Below are 24,959 nucleotides of genomic sequence, written 5' to 3' on the forward strand. Positions count from 1 at the left end.
AATAGTTTATTAATTATCGTGTTATTTTTTTAGATAATATTAATTGATTAAAGTTACCAAATAAAAGAGCCTTAAAATGGGCATTAATATTGATAAATGGGTAGAAATATCAAAGGTACGTAATAAATATTCTGTATTTTGATGACCAATGAAGAAATATATATATATATATCCCACTAGCGGCTTCGCATCTAGCCTCTAGGGGCTTTGCCCCATGAGGTAATTAAAAATGTTCAGTGGTTACCGAGATCTTAAGTGACGGACAGACATCATTTTACTTTGTATTATAGATTGTGATTTATAGAAAACTTTGTATATAGATTATTTTAAAAATGGGTGAATTTTACTTACTTTTCATACTTTTTGAAATTACTAGTTGCTTCGCCCCTAGATTTATATAGAATATCAGAAAAGCACAAAATCAGCAGACTTGCCATTTCCGAGATCTTTAGCCTCAGACAGAAAACTCCTACTACTTTATATAAAACTAGCACCTACGATCCTGTCATCTAGTGGCTCTGTATTTAAAGGGAAGAGAAAAAAGCTTAAAACCACCCCATGACTTAAAATAATGTGAAGCTTACCTAACATAGAGAATCCAATCGGTTCAGTTGTCATTAAAATCTATTCAGGACTGCAAGTACCTGCCAGAGAATGAGTTGAAACAATTGTGTGATTATGTGTGTGATCTGTTGCTAGAGGAATCAAATGTTCAGCCAGTGTCCAGCCCCGTCACCGTGTGCGGTGATATTCATGGACAATTCTATGATCTAGAGGTATAGGATCTTAGAAAGAATACAAAACAAGTAGCGGGTTTCGTCGTATTTTCGCAGAAGCTTTTGATAGGTTAGGTTAGAAAGGGTAAATGTTAATGATTGTCCCGTAGGGTTAGGAAATAGGCCCCACAGGCAGTGTTGCGGATCCGCATCCGGATCCTCCAAATTTGGTCAGTGCGGATCCGGATCCTTGACAATAAAAATAAAATCACCAAATTTTTCAAAAAATATTTATTCTTTAATCTCGAAGTCAATGTGAGAGAGAAGAGTGTGGGATTGAATCAGCTGATATTAACAAGGTTACCAGATATTTCAAAATTTGTAAGTGACTTTTTTTTTTATAAATTTAGGTAGATTTTTCCATAAATTTATACCCCAGGATCCGGATCCGGATTATTGGACTAAAAAAATGCGGATCCTTGCGGATCCGGATCCGCAACACTGCCCGCAGGGTTAGAGAACGATTTGTATTAAAGTTAATTTATCATCCATCACACTTCTTAGTTTTACCTTGCATAACTCGTTTAATGCACCAGGTGAAACTCTTTTTATCATGGATTCCCTTTTTATAAATTTTTGTAAAAATAATTCATGTAGCTGTATGTAAGTGATCTCTATGCTTTTTTTCAGGAATTATTTCGAACTGGTGGAAGTGTACCAGACACAAACTATATATTCATGGGAGATTTTGTTGATCGTGGTTACTACAGGAACATTTACAATAATCTCTTGGGAGAATCAAAATTTTAAGTTTATTGGTACTGCGAAAATAACAAAACAATAACAGTTTTTATATAAAATGAGATATATAGAAAACGGTTAGGGGACATTGGGCTGTTTATTACACTAGTCCCCATAGTTCAACTTTGGGCACCCAATTGTTATAACCTGGTTGTCAAAATCTTTGATTACTATATTAAATTTTGATTTGTAATTTCCAAATTATTAGGTACCTAGTGTTCAAACTTTTAAACCATAATTTAATCTCAAAAGGTATCGTTTTGTTTATCATCTTTGAGAAAGTATATCAATTTAACCCTTAAAATCACTGGGTAATTTTTTCTTCATTGTCTTATTCCTAGGTATATTATGAAAAATATTGATTTTGAGATTTTCCTAAATGTTGAATTCAGTTTGGAGACCTTGACAAGGTTGCTTGTGTTAAAAGCTCGCTGGCCCGATAGGATCACACTGCTCAGGGGAAACCATGAAAGTAGACAGATTACACAGGTTTGTACATAGATGGATAGATAGATAGATAAAAGTTCGTTGGCCTGATTACACAGGTTTGTAGATAGATAGATAGATGGATAGATAAAAGCTCGCTGGCCTGATAGGATCACACTGCTCAGGGGAAACCATGAAAGTAGACAGATCACACAGGTTTGTAGATAGATAGATAGATGGGTAGATAAATGCTCGCTGGCCCGATAGGATCACTCTGCTCAGAGGAAACCATGAAAGTAGGCAGATCACACAGGTTTGTTAGATGGATAGATAGATAGATAAAACTTCGTTGGCCTGATTACACAGGTTTGTAGATAGATAGATAGATGGATAGAAAGTGGACAGATAGAAAGAATACGATTAATAGAGATTAGCCTGGTGAAAGTACGAATAGATAGTAATGAGAGAAGGATAAATAGTATGAAAATTGAAATCTGTTTATTTACCACGAGACAGAAGAGCGGAAAGACATCATGAAAATAAAACAAAGAGATTACGAGTTAGCCAAAAAAAGGCCGATAGGCAAAGACGTCCAAGGCTAGGGATGATGGTGGGGGTTATAGGGGTTTTTACACCCCACTCAACCTTAGGCACACCCTAAATTTTTAAAATCCATCAACCCCCCCACCCCTAACCTTTGAAAACTTTCAGTTCACCCACTCACCCACTTACAAAAAAATATCTAGATATCAAAAATAGATAATTTAAGACCATGTGAAGAAGTAATAGCAAGTAGTAATAGTAAGATATATATTTGTAGGTGTATGGCTTTTACGACGAATGTCAGAACAAGTATGGTAACTATAATGCGTGGCGACATTGCTGCAGAGTTTTTGATCATCTAACAGTTGCCGCACTCATCGATAACAAGGCATTGCTATAATCTTTAATTAATCAATAGCGGGGAAGCCATTAGAAGCCTCTAGTGCATTTTGAGTTGGGAAATTCAACCCCTTCCACTTATAATTTTAGTTTGAAAAGGAAAAAGGGACGATTTCTATTAGGAGGGTAAACATGGAACATAAATTGTACGATTTTGTAGGAGTATATCAATAGATATAACATACATAGAAATTGTGACAGGGGGGGATGGAGGGTATGTTAGCCAGCTGGGAGTAACATTTTTTAAGGGTACTAGAGGCTGCGAACCCCTAGCATCTAGGTGCTCTATATTCGAAAAGATAGAGAAAGCAAAAAATAGCTTAAAACCATTCAAAGACCTTTGTAAACCTTTCTTAAAACGGAGAACTCAATCTATCCATTATTACCTATATCCCAATTAAATCAAAGATTATAAAAATCCTTGAAACAGATATTATGTGTCCACGGTGGTCTTAGTCCTGAAATTAGAACCCTAGATCAAATCAGACTTATAGAAAGAAATCAGGTTAATCAGTTTATTGTAGTGTATTTGTCTGTTAGTCCAGAAATGACAGGGAGGGAAGGAACATTGGGCTGTAAATTAAACTAGTACCCAAAGTTTATAACAGTGTTAATGAATTTTGATTGGTTATTTCAAAACTAGTAATGTCCAGATTTTCAACCAATTCTTAATCTACAGAAGAGTAATCTTATCATTTAAAATCACTGAGAAATTAGAATTCCAGATAAAATCAGAAAGATTTAAGATAAAACCCTTTAAACTTCGAAAGAGTAGGTTAGGTATTACAACAATTACAATGACTGTTAAAATATTCTTATATCGCTCATACTTAAGTTTAAAGAAGATAAAGATTCATCGTCAATTATCTATCCTATCCAGTATCCACACAATACTAACCAATTTTATTATTATAGGAGATTCCCAACAAGGGCGCCTTCTGTGACTTAGTATGGTCAGACCCCGAAGACGTGGACAGTTGGTCCACCTCCCCCCGAGGGGCTGGTTGGCTTTTTGGCGCCAGGCATACACACACACCTACATATAATTATACATACACACACACACAATAAATACACATACATTATATTAAAATAGTGGCTACGTTCATTAAGGCTTTTAGGAGCACTTGAGGGAATGGGAGAGGAGCGTCGATCCTCCACATCCAAATTTATATTTAAACAGGAAAATGAAAGTGGATTTTTTTTTTGGGGGGGGGGAAACATAGAGGGGGGAGGGGTGAAATATTTTGCAGCCTGGGAACAAAAAATAATCTTGTGCAGAATATACACCCCTGATGCTAAAGTGTAATGTGTATATGGTAATGCAGAGTAACAGAAGAGTTTATGGAGTTGAATGGTCTCACCTTGATCTGTAGGGCACATCAGCTCGTTCAGGAAAATATAATCATGTTCATCAGGGTACCAAAGGAATAAGACAATGGCCAATAGATAAATTGATGTAAATCCCTAATAACCTTAAACAAAATACTTTTAAAGTAGTTTTGAATTAGTGGTTGAAACGTTTGAACAATCAACTAAATCATCCAACCATTCAAAAGTTGTTTAAGTCTACAAATAAGATAACGTTAATATACAACTTTTTGGACTAGTGTTATAAACAGACCATTGTCCCCTCTCTCTATCCGTTAATACAGAATAGATTAACACAGGAATAAGGTATAACCAACAAGCAAAATAAATCCAAAATAATATTTTGTGGGCAAATGGAGAGGTCGTCAATTGTACGATGTGTTAGCCCCCAACGACAGCTGAAAAACATATTCCGTTATTGGTATGAGCTGAGATTAACATGATTTATTTAATGTAGGAGGGTTTTAAATACATGTTCAATGAAAAGTTGATAACTGTTTGGTCCGCCCCCAATTATTGTTACAGGAATAATATATTTCATTATTTCAAGTTGTTACGCCGCCAGTTTGGACAAAATTGTTTGTAAATATTTACGTCGGTTAGTAGTCATGACTACTTAGGTCCAAACTCTAAGAGACTATGGCTAATCAATCAATCAAAACGTCGGTTAGTAGCGCAGCTACTTTATAACTTAAATTGAATATAAAAAAGCCTTAAACCACCATAGACAACCAGTCCGCAATGGGAGAAGAAATGTGATTTTCTCGGCTGCTATTGAAGATTTTAAGATGATTTTTTTGTGAATATTCCCAGTGCCAATGAGCATCCAATGGTTCTTCGGTCTGTCGGTCATGCATCAAAAATAAATATTTATTTCTTCGAAAGATTTCGAGATTTTCTTTCTATGATTTATTGCACCTCTCTTCGTTTTTTTTTTATGACAGATGAATTCCTTATCTAATACCTACTCACTTTGTCTGTTTGTCCATCCTTGAATTTTTGGGGTTCGCTACTAATGGCTGTTGTCATCCTTGTTTTTAATGAAATATAAATAATGACAGATGTCAAAATGTGGCCTCCATCTTACAGATAGAAACCGATGGGACAAAAATACCCAAAATGTTTGAAGCTGTCCCCAATGATGAACGTGTCTTCCCTAACCCCACTGTCACACCTTATTTCCTTTAAACTCAACCTTAATGTAAATTGAGCACAAAATGAAAATTGTATACTTTTAAAATCTAATATTTTGGAAGAAGGAGCATTTAGGAACATAGATTATTCTGTAATTTTATTTTGTATTACACAAAGTACCCTCTTGGACCCCCCTCCCCCCCCCCCCCCCCCCAAGTTTTTAGTTTCTTTGTTTATTACTTTATTAGGTTAGGTCACATTGGGTGATAGAAGGTCCCGAAGGGGTTAGGCATAGAATAAAAAAAACTCTTTCCCCGCCCTTTTTTTTTTAATTTATATCAAAGCAAAGGGATATCAAAGCAACATAACACACATTAATTGGGGGATCATTTTTATACTGTATTTTTTTTCAAAATTGTATTGCCTTGTTTTTAATTATTTTATAATTTAGGTCACCTTTTTACTCATCTTTAAGAACTACAAAATAGATCTAAATAATTTAATTTGCTATTGTTATTTTGTTCATGTAAGCATTAAATTAATATGTGGTAATTTAAAAAAAAAATTATTAGTGGAAAAGGTCGAAGCAATTTTTTTAAATACCTCTCTTTTGTCTTATTGCCTTTAAAATTAAAAGTTATACAAAGCAGGTCATTTTTTTTGCATATTTTCCGTAAAGTTGTGTGTTAGCGTTTAGTCAAATGCGCTTAACGGGTGACACATACCTCTTAATGGAAAATACACGAAAAAAATGGCCCCTTGAAAATTTTTTTTAATGCTTTTTACATTGTTCCATTAAAGTTCCGTAGCATTAAATATGCAATTTACATTTATTAAAATAACAAAAAGTTTTTACAATCTCCAAAACAAGGATTATAATATCCATAAGTAAAGCATTACTGATAGAGAATAACTTCAGTACTAATCAGGGAAAGAGGGGACATCGTTCTGTTAATTACACTAGTACCCAAAGTTTTATAAACACGTTTTCTTATTCGTTTGCTTAAAAACTTTGGGTACTTGTGTTAAGTTTTTTTTTATCTTTTAAGGTGGGTGTCCAAACGTTTCAACCAACTTTTATAATGGGTAATTTGGACAAGTAGATATACGTTACAGACAAACACTGGTTACACAGTAGCTGCGCTACTTTCATTATTTTTATTGGTTAAAAAGTAGAACAATTTTTATTACTACTAATTGTGCATAGACTTATTATACCTGTCTTTTTTCATTCATTTTCTGTGGTAATATGTGATAAATATTTTAAAATCTTACTTAAATTCAGAAACATTATTAATTATTATGAAGAAAAAAAAAACCGTTTATTAAACATTACTTAGGTACCTAGGTAGGTAATAAAGTAATAATTTAAAAATGATAAATTCGTGTCAAGGTATAAAAATACATTAAAATATACCTACCTACCTAAAACTACTTTCTTTGGAATTAGTTTTTTTTTTGACAATTTTTTTCGTATTACAGACAACTTTCCGCGGATATTATTTTTTAAGATGAAAAATATAAGATTAAAACCTGCTTTAATAGCACCAAGGAGCCGAAGGTTCGGGCTAAGAAAACTGGTATTAATCTTATGATTTTAATTTTAATAGGTATTCGTGTAAAATTGTGTCTGTAATACGATGCTATACATGATTTTTTAGTATGAGTGATAATCGTTTATAATCCAGCGGATATCAATCGTTTTCGAAGCCGTACTGGAAATTGTTTTTTTCTTCAGAATAATTTTTCTTGTTTTTGCAGAACATTGTAGATTTAAACACTCTCACAAGTTTAACATTCAGCGCATTTTTATAAGAAATATTTTAAAGATTTTCAAATCAATTCGGAAATATGAATTGAGGTTTTTTCTTTAGTGGGAACCACAACGTAAATTCAGACAAAAAAAAAAAGATTTTCGTTTTGGAAGAATTGAAGGCCTTAGGTACAATGCCAGTTATAAATATGTATGTTACGCCGTTTTGGATCTTGGTCTAGAAACTAGGCGAGAAAAAACCTTTTTTTTATTTCCTACTTGATTTTAATTTTTTATTTCCCTTTTTATTAGACATATCACCTTTTTTTCAAAATTGAACATAAATTTGAAAAATTTGTTTGCTATTTATCAATTCTTTATATATTCTTTTTTTATCTTTTAACCACACTACCTAAACTTAAATAATAATATTCTTAAAAAATAAGATTTTAAATGCGCAAACAAATGTTAAACTGCTAGTAGAATACAAAAAACTCAAAGCCAACCTTGTGATTTCAGATATCATGAAAAAACGAATATTTTTGAAGTAACAGACCTGTGGTTGAATAGTTATCCTTTTTTAAATGAACGAGCTTTAAGGACATTTTAAAGGTTTTTTTTTACAATACAATGGAATCGCCCAAACAACTTAATAGAGTTTTTTATTATGCATAGCAAGTTTTTAATATTAGTTAAGTATGTTTTCTTTAATTTTAACGTCCTTTAATTTTGAACTTTTAAAAAGCCTTTGCTAAAGAAGAACGATGTAGTCAGCTTTTTGAAACACGTAACGTAAACACGGTCATACACACTTCGCTTAGCTATATTGAAGCTGCGCTGCTATAAAAGATTTTTTAGAAAATGATAAATTATTGTATTGTATTTAAAATAAAAATAGGAAGAAATTAAAAACAGTTGAAAAATGAGTTTAAACAGTATGAACACAAAACTTGCCCTGCTGGGAGAGGACGGCAAATTTTATGCCGTAATAAAAATGGCGGACGAATCAAGTACAAGAAGTTTGGAAACAGCTAATTCAATTCCAAGCTTAACTCAGGTAAAAACTGATAAACGGACTTACAGACATTGGGATGTCAATCACAATAGACCCCAAAGTTTAACAATAACGTTTTCTAATTCATGGGCTTAACAACTTTTGGCACTTTTCCTAAATTTTAATTGGTTAGTTCATTAAGTTTAGTGTCAAAACGTTTCAAACACTAATTGTAATCCACAGAAGAGGTAATTTTGTGTACCTATCATCAATCGGCCAGCAATTTATCAGCCATAGTCTTATCCCTCTAGATCCCAGCATAAACTATGGCAAATCAATCAATAAATCAATGATATATTATTTAGGAAACAAACGAGGATACCTTCACATGTGGACAATGTAAGCTACAAGTTAATAGTCTGGAAAAATTTCTAGCCCATAAACAGGTATTATTATTTCGGGTATAGTCCCTTTAGTGATCTCTTAAAGGGCGTTTCGTGGAGAGGAGAAAAGCTACTGTGAAATGAATATACGACGATACGCCCCTTAACCGTTGTCGCGAAACGGACAATACCCATAATTTCATGTTAGGATATGATATTCCAACAAAAAACATTTTGCAAATAAAAAGATGGTACCTACCTACCCAGGGTGCGCATACAAAAAACCCACCCAAAAAAACCCACCCAGGGTTTTTTTTAAAAACCCAATAAAACCCCAATAAAAACCCACCCTGTACCTACCTAGTAGTAATTTGTGACCGACCGATTAATACGAGGTAGAAAAATTTTAAGATATTTTATTCTAAAACAAGGATGACAACATCCATAAAAGCGAAGCTCTGAAACGGTAGGACAAGCATACATTAACACTTGTATAGTGTCAGAACTGAATAATCCGAATGTAAATGTATAAGAGTCAAAGCAAAATTGTAAGCAAATTTGTTGAAAAACTGCTTGATACAGGATAATGTTTATGAATGGACATACTTACATTTTTAGGACTTGATTATAGAGTTGCTTCGCTTATAGTATTGTACTTTGTTGTCCCAGGCATCAGTATACCAAAAATCAGACCAATCGGATAATTAGGTCACATACAAATTTGTTGTTAAAATTGTAAAAAAATTCAACATATTTTAAATGGACGTACGGACATTCTGGTAATGATTATAGAGTTGCTACGCTTTCTAACTCGTACCTAAATTCTATAGGAATCACCATGCAAAGTTTGAAATCGATAGGACAATTCTAACATGCCTAAGTTAAGGAAAAAAGCTATCCGTTACGGACGGACGGACGGATGGACCGACCCTAATTATAGAGAAGCTTCGCTTTTAAAAAGCTTTTGTTCATTACTTTTCCATCAATACTGCGGATATTAAAATGAAAAATTATAGGTTGTAACTTTTCTTTGTTGGTAAAGAAAATACGTGACTTACAAAATAAGGTTTAATGGTATTTTTTTCTCGTGGAAAATTAAATATAATGCAAATCAATATATGATTTTACAGTATGAATCTCTACGAATTCGGTGGAAATAAATCAAATTCGAAGCCTAATTGAATTGGCGGAATTAGGTACAATTCTGAAAATGCTTTACCTAAAATTTCTTCCTTTGATAAATCTTAAAAGTACCTAGCTGTTTTTATCTCTGTTTATTCTCAAATTTCCAGGTATGCTTGCCTTCTCCAAGTAGAATACCAACAACTATCACCCTGATTCAAGATCCCACAATATCCAATACAATGATAACCCTCCCACCCCCCACCACCCCACAGAATTATCAACAGGAATGGATATTATAATACGTGGATGGAGTGACAGATTCTCGCATACCCTAATAAAATGTTTGACACAGCTGGCTGATATAACGATTTCCCCTCCCCTATTCCCCTTATGACTTTACCCATCCCCTACCCTTAGCAAATATCTGAGGACTATATTAGCAACGACAAAATTCACTTGTCATAATATCCAAGTACTAGCGGCTTCGCCCCTAGCCTTTAGGGGCTTTGCCCCAAGAGGTTTGATCAAACCAATTTTTTCGTATTTTAGATTTTAAAAAAAAATTGGGGGGGGGGGGAAGTTTTTTTGAGGGGGGGAGGTAGTCGACCCCACTATTTTAATTTTAGTTTTAAAAAGAAAAAAAATAGTTTTTTTTTTTTTTTGGGGGGGGGGGTATTTTTCACTTTTGGGGAAGTGGGTGTCCCACCCCCCAAGAAAATAGTTATAAACCTTCCCGGGACCTATGAGAAGCTACTCTGTAAAGGAGAACCCGATCGGTTCAGCGGTTAGCAAGATCCTTCGCTACAAACAAACAAACAGACAGACAAACAGACAGACAAACAAACAGACAGACATCGTTCTACTTTGTATTATAGATTATATATCCATTATGAACAGGCTACTACTGAACAAGAACAACAAGATGATGAGACGAGACAGATTATTTTTATTAATGAAGCCATGACAACAAATGAATTATGTATTCAACCTTCTAATTGTCATGATCAAGGAATTTTTACATTACTAATTTTATGCTAGTGGCTACGCCCTTAGAGGCATCTAGGGCCACCTAAAGGGGTGGAGTTTACCCCTCACCCTTTAACTTTTAGTTTTTAAAAGAAAAAGTAAAAATAATTTTCTAGAGCCTAAGGTGTAGTTTCAGAAAGAGAGAGGGGACAATGGGCAGTTTACAACACTAGTCCCCAAAGTTTTACAATACCTAGCGTTTTCTTATTAACTTAGGGGACTTCAGTTAATTTTCATTGGTTGGTTTATTAAGTTGAGTCTTCAAACGTTTCAACCACTAGTTTTAATCTACAGAAGAGGTAATTTTGTGTATCATGTTTGGGAATGTACATCAATTTAACGGCCATTGTCTTATTCCTTTAGATCCCAGAGTTACAGACATAGAAATCCGGCTTTTAAAAAATGATAATGTAAAGTAAAATCTTAGGAATGGCAACAAGTAGTTCTGAATCAAATATAATACAGTCAAACCATAATATACAAGATACTCTAATATCCCAAAATATTTATAATCAAGAAGAATTAAATCCTCAAAATCAACAAAAATCCGCCAATACACAAAATTTTAAAGATATACAACAAGAACAATCTGATGACCAAGTTGGTAGCAGCGAAAATTTATTTCTAGCAAGATCTGCAAAGTTTTCTGAAGGAATTTTGACAGGGAAGAATTTATTGTTTGTCTTTAATATCTATTTTACTTATATATTTTTATTTGTAGCGCATTTACCCTTTTCATAAGCTGAAAGTTGTGGCGATATTAATAAATTGCCAAAATTAATTGTAGCTATATTTTTTTTACTGACTTCACAATTTTTACTCAACTTTCATTAGATACTGAATTATCTGATATAGGTAGAAAATATGAAAAATTTTAATTGATTTTTATTACTTCGGTTTTAGTGGATATATTTGTACTTGTTTAAAAAATATATAGATGAACAATATTTTTTATCTTCAGAAGAACTAGATAATTCAGTTTTAAAACCTGCCCAGGAATCTAAATTAATTCATAGTGAACCTATGTTGCAGGTAATGCTAGTTTTAGTAGCACCGCTGCTTTACAATCAGGTTTGTTCCTTCGTAAGTTCATTAATAGAACCATACCTTCTTCGATTATTAGGTAAAGGACTTTTATAGTTGGTAAAAATAGATAATTTTAAAATTTATATAAACTTTTGAATTTTAATTTTTTTATTGCAACACACATTCTTCTATAGTTTAATTTCTTCAGAGTAACAAGGGATATAAATGGATAAGACAATGAGAATTAATTGATGTAATACAATAAACATAATTACCCCTTCTGCAGATTACAATTAATGGTGGAAATTTTTGGATATCAAAGTTTTTCACTACCTACCCTATCAAGATTTCATTCAAGTACCCAAAGTTTTCAAACAAACCAATAAGAAAGCGTGTTTATAAAACTTTGGGTTAAGGTGCAATTTTCTATTCATTGTCTCCTCCCTCCATCACTGAGAGTAGCAAGGGGGGAGGGGTGGAAGCTCTGACACTTTTGCGTAAACAGTGATTATAGGCTTTGTCTATGGACTAAGAGGATAGGTTATTAGGGATAAAATCATATTTTTCATATAAGAATGATTTTATCCCTAATAACCTATCCTCTCAGTCCAAAGACCAAGCCTATAATCACTGTTTACGCAAAAGTGTCAGAACTCCCCCCCCCCCTTATTAGGGTGATACAGAAATTAAAGATATTTGTTTTGTTAAGGCTTTAGGAGAAGATTCAATGGACACCACAGCTGTCAAAAACCAGCTACTCAGTTTATCAAAGGTACTATCTATTCTATAATACAAAGTAGAACGAAAGCTGTATTTCCGCTTGAAGCTTAAGATCTCGGCGAAAGTCTACACTGAATCGATCTATTCAGGCCCTAATCTTCAGTTAAATTTAGCTACTGGTCCTAATATATAAAGCAGTAAGGTTTTTTGTCTGGAGCTTGGGATTTCAATGGCTACTGAACTGAATGAGTTTTCCATTTAAAGCTTTACACAAGTCTTGGAATGGTTTTAGGATATTTTATTTTAATGAGTTAATCTTCTCCCCTGATTATAGAAGAACGTAAAGATTAATATCTGAGGCCTCTATTCAGGGGTGTATATTCTGGACAAGATTTTTTTTTCCCGGCGACAAATTTTTATATTTTTTCCCCCCCTTAGTTTTTTCTCACCAAATAGGGGGGAAAATGGAAAAATATTTAAAGAACTCTATATTTTATTTATATTTTTTCCCTCCTACCACACATTTTTCTAGTTTTTTTTTTCACCAAGGAGGGGGGGAAATGGAAAAAATGTTTTCAGTTTTCTTAATTTTTACATTTTTTCCCCTCCAACTACTTATTTTTTATTTCACCCCCCTCCCCTGAGCCGGGGATCCCATGTAGAATATACATAAGGAAAAAGGATAAGAGGATGAATACTCACCCCTTTTTCATGGTAAAATTTTTTTTTTTCTCTTTGAGAATATATACACCCCTGCCTCTATTAGAAACCTTAATTGACGATAAAAATTCGCGCATTCTATATCTATTTCTTTTATATACTTTTTTTTCAGGAGAGCAATAAGAACAGCCAACAGATATCACCGCTGGTGGATTTTTTCCCTCAAGTTGACAAGGATAAGAAAGCTGTCTGCACCTATTGTGGAAAGGGTTTCAGGTTGGTCATTTATTTATAAACAGTACACTGGTACCCAAAGTTTTATAAAATCATAGACTCAAACAACTTGGTGACCTTTATTTAATTGTAACTGTTTAGTTCCTACTTTTTCAACAAATAAATTAAATTTAAGAAGGGGTAGGTAGTTTTGTTTATCATAATTTGGGATATTTATTATTTTATCGTACCTTGTCTTATCCCTAAAGATCCTTTTTTTCTTGGATTCCGTAAAAAATTGCATGGAAAACATTTACAAAAAAAGGGTCACGTAAATTTATTTTTAATTTTCTTACAAAATATTGTCTTAACTTAGGTATTAAATATTTATATTGCTACTATTTAGGAAAACTCATGACCTATCCCAACATATACGATGTCACACTGGAGAAAAACCATATCAGGTTATTATTATATTAAAATTACATTATTTTTTTATTAATTTCTCTTTTTGTTAATCATGAACTACTATCATTTATCCTTTGAATAGAGAGTCCCTAGAGTCTAGGGGCGTCCTTTATCATAAATGCTCAAAATAGTATACATATTATATTTTAAACTAGCGGCTGCGTCCATATTACCTAGGAGATCTTTATTCATATAAGGCAGAAAAAAAGCCTTACGGCTAAAAATTATTCAGCCTAAAACCATCGCGGACCTTTGTTAAGCTTTTATAAAATGGAGAACTCTATTAGTTCAGTGATTAAGTAGTTAAATCTTAAAAATACTAGGTACTTTATACATAAAATATACAATCAAAACTTATTATATAATAATTTAAATATTCTATGCCAGGTGTCGCATATTAAAATAACAACTCTATATAACTAAACATAAATAAAAGCAGATTAAAATCAACAGGTACTTTAAAGTTATTAGGTATAAAAAAAGATTTTCATTTTTGTTTTAAAATTTTTCTCTTAAGTAAAATGAAACATTTAGTTACTGTTTCAAAAATAAAATCTTTTCATTCCTTTGATACTACAAGTTGATGCTCTACTGCGTGCAGATTCTAGAGGAAGGTGTAATAGAGGATTGACAACACCGCCCTGAAAATGGAAATTTGAAATGCTACCCCTCACCATTTTTTCACCACTAATGGTTTCACACCTCCTTGGTGAAACGCTGTGCACACCACTGGTGGTACAATATTAGCACAGTTATTTAGTTACAGAAGTTAACTGTGCTAATATTGTACCAGCTAGTGACGGTGCCCCTAACATCAGGTTGTAACAGGTGTATGGAAGGGCAAAAAAATCTGAAAATAACATAGCCCAAAACCGCCCAGGGACATATGTGATGCTACCCTTTAAAGGAGAACTCCATTCAGTGTGTTAAGAATAAATTTAGAGTATAGATGTATAAACAGATAGCTACAAACATTCTTTTTTCAAAGACCTAACACATTGCAGAAGGTTGTATCGATATAAATTTTGCTTTCTCACTTAGCTGCTAGAAAGCTCATATGCTGTCATTGGAATAAGGTTTGAAGAAATAATCAAAATCACCAACTTGTTGGTATAAGGATTTGGGGGACCTTTATTATTAATTAAAGTCATCGGACCAATTGTACAAGAGTTAAAACAATTAAATCAAAAGATTTTAGTGTAAAGCTATTTGTAAATAGGACTATAAGAATAAGATATTGCTATCAACAACAAAAAATAAATGTTTTGCCTAGTTTTTGTAAAAATTTAGAGCATATTTATCATTTAAAATCAATGCTATCTTTTTAAAAGTGTTTCCATTAATTTGTTTGTGTTTTGTATTCAAAACCAGTTTGTTCTGTGTTATTTTATTTGAATATTTAATTAAAAGACAGCTAATTTTTTACAATAATAAACTGGGACGAATGTCGAAATTTTCTTATTAAACATAATAATGTATATATAATTAGAATAGTAAGGCCTTGAAAATAAGCGCAGAATTATTAGATGATAATTATACGTAAATTTAACAGAATTTAAACGTCATTATTACAAAGCTAGCTTTAAAAGTTTTGACAAAAAATAATAATCCTTTTATTCAAATACTATAATACATTATAACAAGGATGATAATATCAAATGTAGCAGCATTAAAAAAATATGTCTTTCTAAAATCAGTTGATTTAATGAATAGAATATTGAAAATATAGCAATGTACAGATTTTTATGATTTTCAGGAATTGAAAATAATTACATATATGTGGTTGCTGATGTAAAAAGCAGAGAAAGGCATGTATAGAGTCATAAAAGAGCTACAATTTAAAATAATCTACATATTACATATTGTTAGGATGTAAATTCCTTTTATAAAAGGCAAATACAGATTATTTTTTATATACAAATTCATTGAAAAAAAAAATCAGGACTTACTGATAAAGTGAATTATAGAGTAGCTTCACTACTAAATATAACATATAAACAGACAAGCGCAGCATATTTACGTAGGAGCTACGGACAGTTCTAATATTTCGGAAAGGGGAAAGGAAGAAAGTTATCTATCTAGTACTGGGATAAAAATTTTAAAGTTCCCTCATAAGGAAATTATTTTAAAAACAATTTAAACCTATATGGCTTTTAATTTGAAACTTGATATTGCTATTTTTAAAAATTATTAATGATATCTACTTTCCGAAATGATTGTATCTGTTAGCAGCTTGCAGTGAAAATATCTTACAGAAAGTCCAAATTTTTACGCTTTTTATTATTTTTTGACAATGCTAAAAGTGTTTTGTTTACTTCATTAATTTTAAGATATATCCATTATTTATTAGGGACTAACATGAATACATGTTAAATTTTATAGTTAGGGCAATGTTTCTAAAAATGAAAATCCTGTATAAAACTCGACCATTTTTGTGTCCAAGCTGTGAAATTTCTCGAGCTATATGAATATGTTAGTAGGTCTTTGCCATAGTTCTATATAGCCATATACCCTCGACCCCTCTACACTCTAACTTTATTGTGTTAAGTGATAAAATCTTAAGCCCAAGACAAAAAATCTTTCTACTTTATATATTTCAGACTAGCGGCTACGTCCCTGCGAAAGGGGTTCGTGGTTTTTTTTTAGAGGTGATTTCTCTTTGGAGGGGGATGGTAGACTTCCCTAAAATGATACTCTTGGCATTGTATAGCTTGTACTAGCCGTTTTTAGTCGGTTCTAGCTGTTAAGCAGCTGGTACTAAAAGTTTTAAAAAGTTTATTTGTAATTATGCCCTAACAAAAGCCCAAAAACGGCTAATCGGCTGAGCCGGCAGCCGTTACTTTTCCAACGTTTTATTCGATTTAGGGAAAATAGACCTACCAAGGATTACCATGCCAAGTTTCATAACAAAATTGATTCTAAGTACCATTTGCGCATTAAGTACGAGATGGTTGCATTGCCCCCCCCCCCCTTCTTAGAAATTAATTCAGTGTGTTGTATGTAGACGAGGATTTGCCCAGAAGTCCTACTGTAATGCTAGATCCAGGAAACTTGACCACTTCATACTTTATTATTATTTCAGTGTGTTGTATGCGGCCGAGGATTTGCTCAGAAGTCTAACGTGAAGAAGCACATGGTGACCCATAAAGTGCTGCCAACCAAACCTGTGCGGCAACAGGAATGGATTTATTATTTCTTGGATATTGCACCCGATTATCATGTATTTTAGTAAAGTAAAACTTGCAGCTGGCTAAAATAACAATACCCTTCGTCCAACCCCTTTAATACATCCCCTCCCCTCTGACTGAATGAACCAAATGACCAAAAAATTATGCTCATGTTCCCAACCTATTTTTTTCGTGTCATAATATCCACATATATTTTAAATCTATTGTCACAGGACACAGATAATGTGCCGGCAACTTCAGACACGTTTTATCAGTGCAGTATTTGTAAGGTATTAATTTTTAGTGCTAAGCGAGGCCTTTCTATTATTTACCTTGTCCGTCTGTCGGTCATACTGTTAACATATTTTTTAAAGGTTTCTTTATTTCTTTTGAGTTTTTGAATATTTTCTCTTTTTATTTTCTTTGCTATGACAACTGAACACCTGCTCTATAACTCACTATGTCCGTTAGTCCGACACAATTCCATGATGATTTTGTGCTTTGCTACTTATGAATGTTTGTTTATTTCATGTTTAAGATTTGTGTGTAGATCCAAAATTTAGGATTTATTAGGATATTTTCACCATTATTTAGATAATTACGAAAATCACATCACACAATTTTGACCAGGGGAGTATATTCTGCACAAGATTTTTTTTTCCCTGCTACAAATTTTTTCCCCCCTCTAGTTTTTTCCACCAAGGATGGGGGAAAAATAGAAAAATATTTTAAAGAACTCTATATTTTATTCATTTTATCCCCCTTCCCACATAATTTTTAGTTTTTTTTCACCTAGTAGGGGGGGGGGGGGAGGGGGGGTAATGGAAAAAATGTTTTCAGTTCTCTTAATTTTTACATTTTTTCCCCCAACCACATATTTTTTTATTTAGGGAGGGAATTTTTTGCAGAATATACACCCCTGCAATCTTCATTTGTAATATTGTTTTGTTGTTATGCTATTACGTTGCTAATGGACAAAATTAGGATAATATTTGTGCTGCTGGATCCAGGAACCCCTGAAATAATCCTTAAAGCAATCAGGGATCTAAAGGGATAAGACAATGGCTGATAAATTTATGTCCATCCCCAATGATGAAACACAAATTTACCCCTTCTGTAGATTAAAATTTGTGGTGAAAACGTTTCAACACTTAAATTAATTAACTAACGAATCAAAATTCACCCAAAGTAGTTAAGCCAACGAACACTTATTATAAAACACTGGGGACTAGTGTAATAAAATAGCCCACTGTTCATCTCTCTCTGGGAAGCAATCGTCACCAGCAACATTTCACCATAAACTGCAGCTGATCTAACTGTTTTTGTTTCAGGAAAGTTATGATGACTATCCATTGTACAAGTCTCATCTTAAAGTTCATGATGCTGAAAAAGTTTACAGGTCAGTTTCATTCAACTTACTATGTAAAAAGTAAAATGGTGGGTAGCATCCAATGTTTTTTTTTGTATTTTATTTTCACAGTAGCTTTTCATGCTTATTTTAGGTTAGGTGAGGTTAGGAAAGGGTTAAAAATTCGCCGCTGTAGGGGCTAGAATTTTTTTATATTTATAAAAAGATCTTTAAAAATATTACTAGGATCCGCAATCAAAAAATCCGCAATCTGCCAAAAAAACAAGAAGCCGCAATCCACGGATTAATCCGCTTTGGGGGGGGGGGGGGGGGGGTTGTAAGAATCCGAATCCGGCCAAAAATTGGGTGGATTGTCAACCGTAGTTCTCACATAGTTAAAATGTAGTTTTAATTTTAAATAGTTTTAAAGGGAAAGCTGCGTGAAGTGCGTTTTAGATAAATGATTTCCAGCATAGGTTACAAATATACCATCAAGCATATATAATTTTGAATTACAGTAAATAACAAACAATTAGACATTACTAAATTAGTCTTTACGCAGTTTTTGTGAACATAAGCCACCTATATAAATTGCTTCCATCACAAAAATACGAATTTCGAGTCTTAATATTTTCTAAACTACATGGTATAAAATTAAAGTTCTTTTAAATATATGCCATATAATAAATGAAGTTTAAACTATCGAAAAGGAAAACATATACAGTTCACCAAATTCAAGTTTAAATGCATTTCGTGCAACTACCCCTTTATTGTTAAATTAGGGGTAGCGTGCAGGGAGAGAGGGGACATTGAGCCGTAAATTACATTAGTCCCCAAATATTTATAATTCATTGGATTAACAACTTTGGGGACTTTTTATGAATTTTGATTGGTTTGTTCATGTTTGAGTGTCTAAATGTTTCAACCACCTAGGTACTGTAATCTACAAAAAAGAGTTATTTTGTGTATTATCATTGAAGGTACACCTCAATTATCGGCCATTGTCTCATCCCTTAAGATTCCTTGTTAGCGTGCGAATATTTGTATGCAATTGACCTATCACTGTATCCATGAAAATTCAATTCAGATGCATTGTTACTGGTTGTGGAGAATGTTTTCAAACAGTGGAAGATTATGTCGATCATATCACAAGTCACCAGGTGTTCATTTAGTTTAACTTGCTATAAATCAGGGAGGGAGGGGACAATGGGCTATTGTTTACATTAGTCCCCATTTATAGTTTTATAGTAATGTTTTCTTAGTCGTTGGCTTAACAACCTTGGGGACTTTTATTGATTTTTGATTGGTTGGCTCATTCACTTTGGTGTCTAACTACTAATTGTAATCTACAGAAGTGGTAATTTTGGGTATAATCATTGGGGATGTACTTCAATTTATCGGCCTTTGTCTTTTCCTTTTAGATTCCTGCTTGTTTTCAATTTATTTGAAAAAAATAGCGGTTGGGTATCAGTGCTCAACAGATACTTTGTGTGAAAGCACCCAACACCAATGATATGTTTAGAACATGGAATACAAATGTCACGCGTGTCCCGATAAATTTACAGACCTGAACGACCTCAATTTGCATCAGTTCACCCATCTGACCGACAGGGACACAAGGGAACAGCAGGTAAAAAAGTTCATCTGACCGTCAGGGACAAAAAGGAACAGCAGGTAGGAAAGTTGACCCATCTGACTGACAGGGATACAAGGGAACAGCAGGTTTATAAGTTCACCAATCTGACCGACAGGAATACAAGGGAACAGAAGGTAGGAAAGCTAACCCATCTGACTAACAGGTATACAAGGGAACAGCAGGTAGGAAAGTTGACCCATCTGACTGACAGGGATACAAGGGAACAGCAGGTAGGAAAGTTGACCTATCTGACCGACAGGGATACAAGGGAACAGCAGGTAGGAAAGTTGACCCATCTGACTGACCGTCAGGTATACAAGGAGACAGCAGGTAGGAAAGTTCACCCATCTGACTAACAGGTATACAAGGGAACAGCAGGTGGGAAAGTTGACCCATCTGACCGACAGAAATACAAGGGAACAGCAGGTAGGAAAGTTTAGTTCACCCATCCTATTTTTGTATAACACAATAACCCAAAGGGGACTCTGCACGAATGAGAGCAAGTGATTTTAAATGCCAAATTATCAGTGATATCAAGCTTTTTTCGTGAATTCATTAGGTTAGGACTCTCTCTTAGTTATAGTTCTTATTTTTAAAAATCTAGTTTATTCACGCAAGAAATTTGTAACACCACTTGCACTAATTCGTGCATAGTCCCTTTTTGTTCATTTCCTTTTCCCTTAATTTACCTTATTAATTGTAGTCTCAGTCAGCGGTTATCTGTATCTTTATGGGACCCTAACTTACTATTCTAAGCTATAAGAATCAACACAAATAAGAACAGTGGACAATAACATTTAAGGTGTATTATGTGATTTTTTTCTTTGTTCTAGATGTTTGAGTGTAGTAAATGTAAGCTGAGATATTCTTCCCAAACAGCGCTTGATCACCATCTTGAAACTACCGTGCACAGTTTCTCATGTGCTGTGTGTGCTAAATCATTATCATCTTTAAGGCAGGAATATACTCTTTTACCATAAGAGGACATTTTAAGTTATTTTAAAATGTTTAAAATTTAAAAAATGTAATTAATTGTAGTAGCCATCGAGCCCTTAATTCCCGCCCTCTTTATTTGAGAAATCAATAGAATTATATAAAAAAGGTGGTAGTTTTTCTTTCTATCTTTAACCCTTGCCCTAACCATACAGGGCTTATACTTACTGGGCTACCTAGTACCCAATCATTTATAACCTAACCGGACCAGGTTGTTTCTGTGCTGTACTTCCACTATGAGGGAAACCGCCGATGAGATTACTTTTTTAAAGCCACAATTAAAGGAGAATACTGGTTCCAGACTACTGCGCAAGCACATGACTGCCAACCATTCAGATATTTCATACTCCTGTGATATTTGTGGACAATCTGTGAAGACAACAGATGCTCTGAAGAGACACAAACTGGTGCACAGCAATGAGTTGCCTTTTTCTTGTAATGAATGCGGAGCAAGATTTAATAGAAAGGTATATCTTACAAAAACACTTTTCAAACAGTTTTAAGTAAGAATATTGAATATCAATGCCATGGCAAATAAACGGGCTCATATAGGACTTTCAGATTAAGATCTTTACAATGCTTATATGGAGGCTATATAACATCTTCGTCTATGTCTGATATTATGTAAAAGTGAGAATATTAGGAATGCTTTCGCCAATAAACAGGCGCAAATAAATAACATGCACATTTATTACTTACAGATAAAGATATTACCATCAAAGGTTTAATTAGCGCAGTAGATATCGTGCTTTCTTGCTAACGTGGAGGTTTCTGGTCCACACTGCGTCATACTGAAGACGTAAAAATAGTACCTAATGCTGCTTTGACTTGGCACGTGAAACTAATACTGAGAGAAGGGGCAATGCCTTGGCCCATAATCAGGCTCAACTCATTACCATTTACATTTAGGACTTCTAGACAAAGGGTTGATTATTTGTTACTTTACCATTGTCTGTTAGTCCTAACTGTGCATGGTAATTAGTTGCGCCTGTTTTGGACCAAGGCATTCCACCTACTCTAACTACATGTTTATGTCGCGCACCTGAAATAGCAGCAGTAGGAACAATTTTTAAGTTATGATGTGGTGTTGGCCTGAGATTCGAACCTATCACCTCTTATTTAGGACAAGCTGAAGAGACATGGTCTGTCGCACAACTGGAGAAAGAAGTTTAAATGTCCCTTCCAGGAGCATATGAATTGTGACAAAGAATTTCATAGGCTGGATAAACTAAAGCAGCATATTACAACCCATGGAAATATTAGGGTAAGTGTTTAAAAAAAATGCAGTTGCTCCTAAAGGATGGGGATGTCCTTGTGGGAGTGGGGTTAATTAAGGGGTTTCAAATAGAAAGAGAGGGGACAATTGGCTGTTTATTATTAAGTCCCCAAAGTTTTATAATAACGATTTCTTGTTAGTTGGATCATCAACTTTGGGGACTTTGATAAATTTTGATTTATTAAGTTCAAGTGTTCAAACGTGTCAACCACTAATTTTAAGCTATAGAAGGGGTAACTTTGTGTATTATTATTGGCGATGGACATCAATTTATTTGCCATTGTCTTATTTCTTTAGATTACTGTGTTTCAAAGGTTTGTGTTATACTAAAATACTTTAGTTGTACATATTCAAAAGAAGCCTGTATCTCTTTAACTTAATTCTAAATAAGATTTATATTTTTAGTGTTTCTCCTGCACATTATGTGAAGCAAAGTATACTCGGAAGGAACATCTGAAGAATCATGTGACGAAGAAACACAGCCAAGCTACAAAATCAGCTGTTCCCAACATCTGAAAATCGCGTGACAAAGAAACACAGCCAAACCACAAAATCAGCTGTTCCTAACATCTGAAGATCACGTGACAAAGAAACACAGCCAAGCCACAAAATCAGCTGTTCCTAACATCTGAAGATCACGTGACAAAGAAACACAGCCAAGCCACAAAATCAGCTGTTCCCAACATCTGAAGATCACGTGACAAAGAAACACAGCCAAGCCACAAAATCAGCTGTTCCTAACATCTGAAGATCACGTGACAAAGAAACATAGCCAAACCACAAAATCATCTGTTCCCAACATCTGAAGATCACGTGACAAAGAAACACAGCCAAGCCACAAAATCAGCTGTTCCTAACATTTAAAAAAACAAATTTGTAAACAAGGATGACTGACAACAGTAGTTAATGAGTAGAGAAACACACAAAAATCATGAAATCATGCACAAAAGGATAAAGTGAGCTATAGGGTAGTTGTTTATTTGTCATAAAAAATCTTGAAATCTTTAAAACCTAAGGTCTTTTTAAGTATGACGGAGAAATATGTATAGTAATAGAAGTGAATTATATAGTAGCTTCGCTACTAATAAATGAAGTTGAAAGAAATCAAAATGCAAGACAAAGAAGCTTTAGTAAACTATATATCTATTCACGCGTTTCGAATTTTTTTAATTTTGTATTGGAATTTTGATTCCAGTCATGAGGCTTAATGTTTAAAGGCCTGCCTGTAATCCAGTCTTTAAATATAAGATGTCCATATTAAGAATCCCAAGTTATTTAAAGAATGAGTTTAAGAATTAAATTAGTGTTACTCTAATGTATGTTAATGTTTTTTTGTCTGTCTTATTTATGAAGGTTCGTTTTAATGGATGTTGTCATCCTTGTTCAATTATTCAATTAATATTATACTTTATGTGATAATTTGATAAACTATTATTGCTCTACTGTGATATCAATTTATATAGACAAAAAATAAAATAATTATGTTTAGTTTGCAATTATGAAATTTCAATTTTGTATGTAGTGGCATTTATTATCCTTATATAAAAGAAACAGAATATGTCTCTGTCTTTGTGTACTGATGTATCTCGGTAACTGCAATAGAGATAATTATGAGACATATTGCCTAAATCAGCCAGTAGGAGAATAGTGAAGTAACATTCCAGACCTGTCATTGGTTCAATCATTTTACAGATTTCGGTACGTAAGGTCATAATTTTTTCATTTCGTACACATTAGGAGTCTGCCAAAATTAACGAATTTCTTAGGATAAAGCTTTTCTTGAGTAAATTGTATCGTGTAAAATTTCTTCCCTCGTATAGTTAAACACATGACAAACCACATAAGTATTTATGCGTAGTTAGCTTTTTAAAAAATGTTCATAGTGCTATTTATTGAAAATATTTCGTATGTAACAAAAAATAAACAATGGTCGTTATCTGCTAGATATCCCTTTTTAAGTTGGACGAAAATTGGGATCAGATGAAGTATCTCGATATATTATGTCTATTCTAACTGCTAAACCGATATGGTTCTCCTTAGCAGTGTAGCGTTTCTTAGATCCTGGAAAGGATTACAACTGTTCTGGGGAAGAATACCATGCAAAGTTAATCACCCCTAGATAAAAATGATGCCCTCCCCAAAAAATAAAAATAAATACCCAATAGCCCACCAGGTTAGCAAAACTGGTTTTTGTTTTAAATTTTATTTTTAATATCCGCGGAAAGTTGTATATAATACGATGCGATAAATAACTATTCCTTATCTGACTATCTGCCCAAGCTAAAGAAAGCACATGAATGAAAGAGAAAGTATTACAGAAAGTTGGTGTTTATTCAAAACATTTTAAACATTACTAAACAGCGCATCTAAAGTAAAAACTGTCCTTAACTCGCAATCGTGGCGAATCCGCTCGTCATTGGTAGGTAATAGGTTCGAATCTTATAGGTGATAGGTTCGAATCTTGGCCCGACACCGAGTTATAACTAAGACGTTAAAAGTGGTTCCTACTGTTGCTTTGTCAGGTGCGCGACATGAATAGTTAGAGTATTGGGAATACCGTGGCCTAAAACAGGCGCTTACCATGGACAGTTAAGACTTCTCAGACAAATGTCGTGTAATCAAAGGGTTAGTTGGTTGTTTATTAAACTAATATTCTTGGGTGTAAGAGCATCGTATGTAATCCATTGGAAGTTTAAAAGAAAATATTTCTATAATTTCTAGAAATTCTAAAATGAAATTTTCTGTAGTGTATAAACTCTTTACTAGAAGAAAGGAAAAGAA

At 33.6% G+C, this 24,959-nt stretch overlaps 2 protein-coding genes across 3 annotated transcripts; both read left to right on the forward strand.

Moving 5' to 3' along the window:
- Positions 1 to 30: 30 nt before the first annotated feature.
- Positions 31 to 7,663, forward strand: PpV (Protein phosphatase V). The gene is made up of 12 exons (XM_080146443.1): positions 31 to 115; positions 633 to 776; positions 1,407 to 1,483; positions 1,907 to 2,006; positions 2,764 to 2,874; positions 3,316 to 3,390; positions 3,801 to 3,907; positions 4,214 to 4,278; positions 4,712 to 4,777; positions 5,314 to 5,482; positions 6,598 to 6,730; positions 7,152 to 7,663. The coding sequence occupies exons 1-10, from the start codon at positions 77 to 79 to the stop codon at positions 5,442 to 5,444; spliced, it is 915 nt and encodes a 304-aa protein (XP_080002569.1). The 5' UTR covers positions 31 to 76; the 3' UTR covers positions 5,445 to 5,482; positions 6,598 to 6,730; positions 7,152 to 7,663.
- Positions 7,656 to 23,666, forward strand: LOC145304536 (uncharacterized). Of its 2 annotated transcripts, XM_080146441.1 has the most exons (19): positions 7,656 to 7,755; positions 8,042 to 8,200; positions 8,503 to 8,583; positions 9,813 to 9,924; positions 10,538 to 10,652; positions 11,097 to 11,332; positions 11,630 to 11,703; positions 12,407 to 12,469; positions 13,250 to 13,353; positions 13,697 to 13,754; positions 16,841 to 16,932; positions 17,155 to 17,215; positions 18,257 to 18,324; positions 19,361 to 19,433; positions 19,796 to 19,903; positions 20,743 to 20,864; positions 21,204 to 21,369; positions 22,026 to 22,166; positions 22,584 to 23,666. In XM_080146441.1, the coding sequence occupies exons 2-19, from the start codon at positions 8,066 to 8,068 to the stop codon at positions 22,692 to 22,694; spliced, it is 1,920 nt and encodes a 639-aa protein (XP_080002567.1). In that variant the 5' UTR covers positions 7,656 to 7,755; positions 8,042 to 8,065; the 3' UTR covers positions 22,695 to 23,666. The 2 variants fall into 2 exon arrangements, with proteins under 2 accessions (XP_080002567.1, XP_080002568.1); XM_080146442.1 differs by lacking the exon at positions 7,656 to 7,755 and having other exon boundaries at positions 8,003 to 8,200.
- Positions 23,667 to 24,959: the final 1,293 nt, after the last annotated feature.

This window comes from Acartia tonsa, chromosome 13, assembly GCF_053477335.1.
Source record: "Acartia tonsa isolate MP-2025a chromosome 13, ASM5347733v1, whole genome shotgun sequence".
Classification (NCBI taxonomy): Eukaryota; Metazoa; Arthropoda; class Copepoda; order Calanoida; family Acartiidae; genus Acartia; species Acartia tonsa.

Bases quoted from the DNA above. Each gene is read 5' to 3' on its own strand.
- PpV (XM_080146443.1), top strand. From the start codon at position 77: ATGGGCATTAATATTGATAAATGGGTAGAAATATCAAAG. The intron at 1,484-1,906 runs CAGGAACATTTA...AAATGTTGAATT, and splicing joins TTTGTTGATCGTGGTTACTA to CAGTTTGGAGACCTTGACAA. The intron at 3,908-4,213 runs GCATACACACAC...ATGGTAATGCAG, and splicing joins GGTTGGCTTTTTGGCGCCAG to AGTAACAGAAGAGTTTATGG.
- LOC145304536 (XM_080146441.1), top strand. From the start codon at position 8,066: ATGAGTTTAAACAGTATGAACACAAAACTTGCCCTGCTGGGAGAGGAC. The intron at 13,354-13,696 runs GTTGGTCATTTA...GCTACTATTTAG, and splicing joins TATTGTGGAAAGGGTTTCAG to GAAAACTCATGACCTATCCC. The intron at 22,167-22,583 runs GTAAGTGTTTAA...TTATATTTTTAG, and splicing joins CAACCCATGGAAATATTAGG to TGTTTCTCCTGCACATTATG.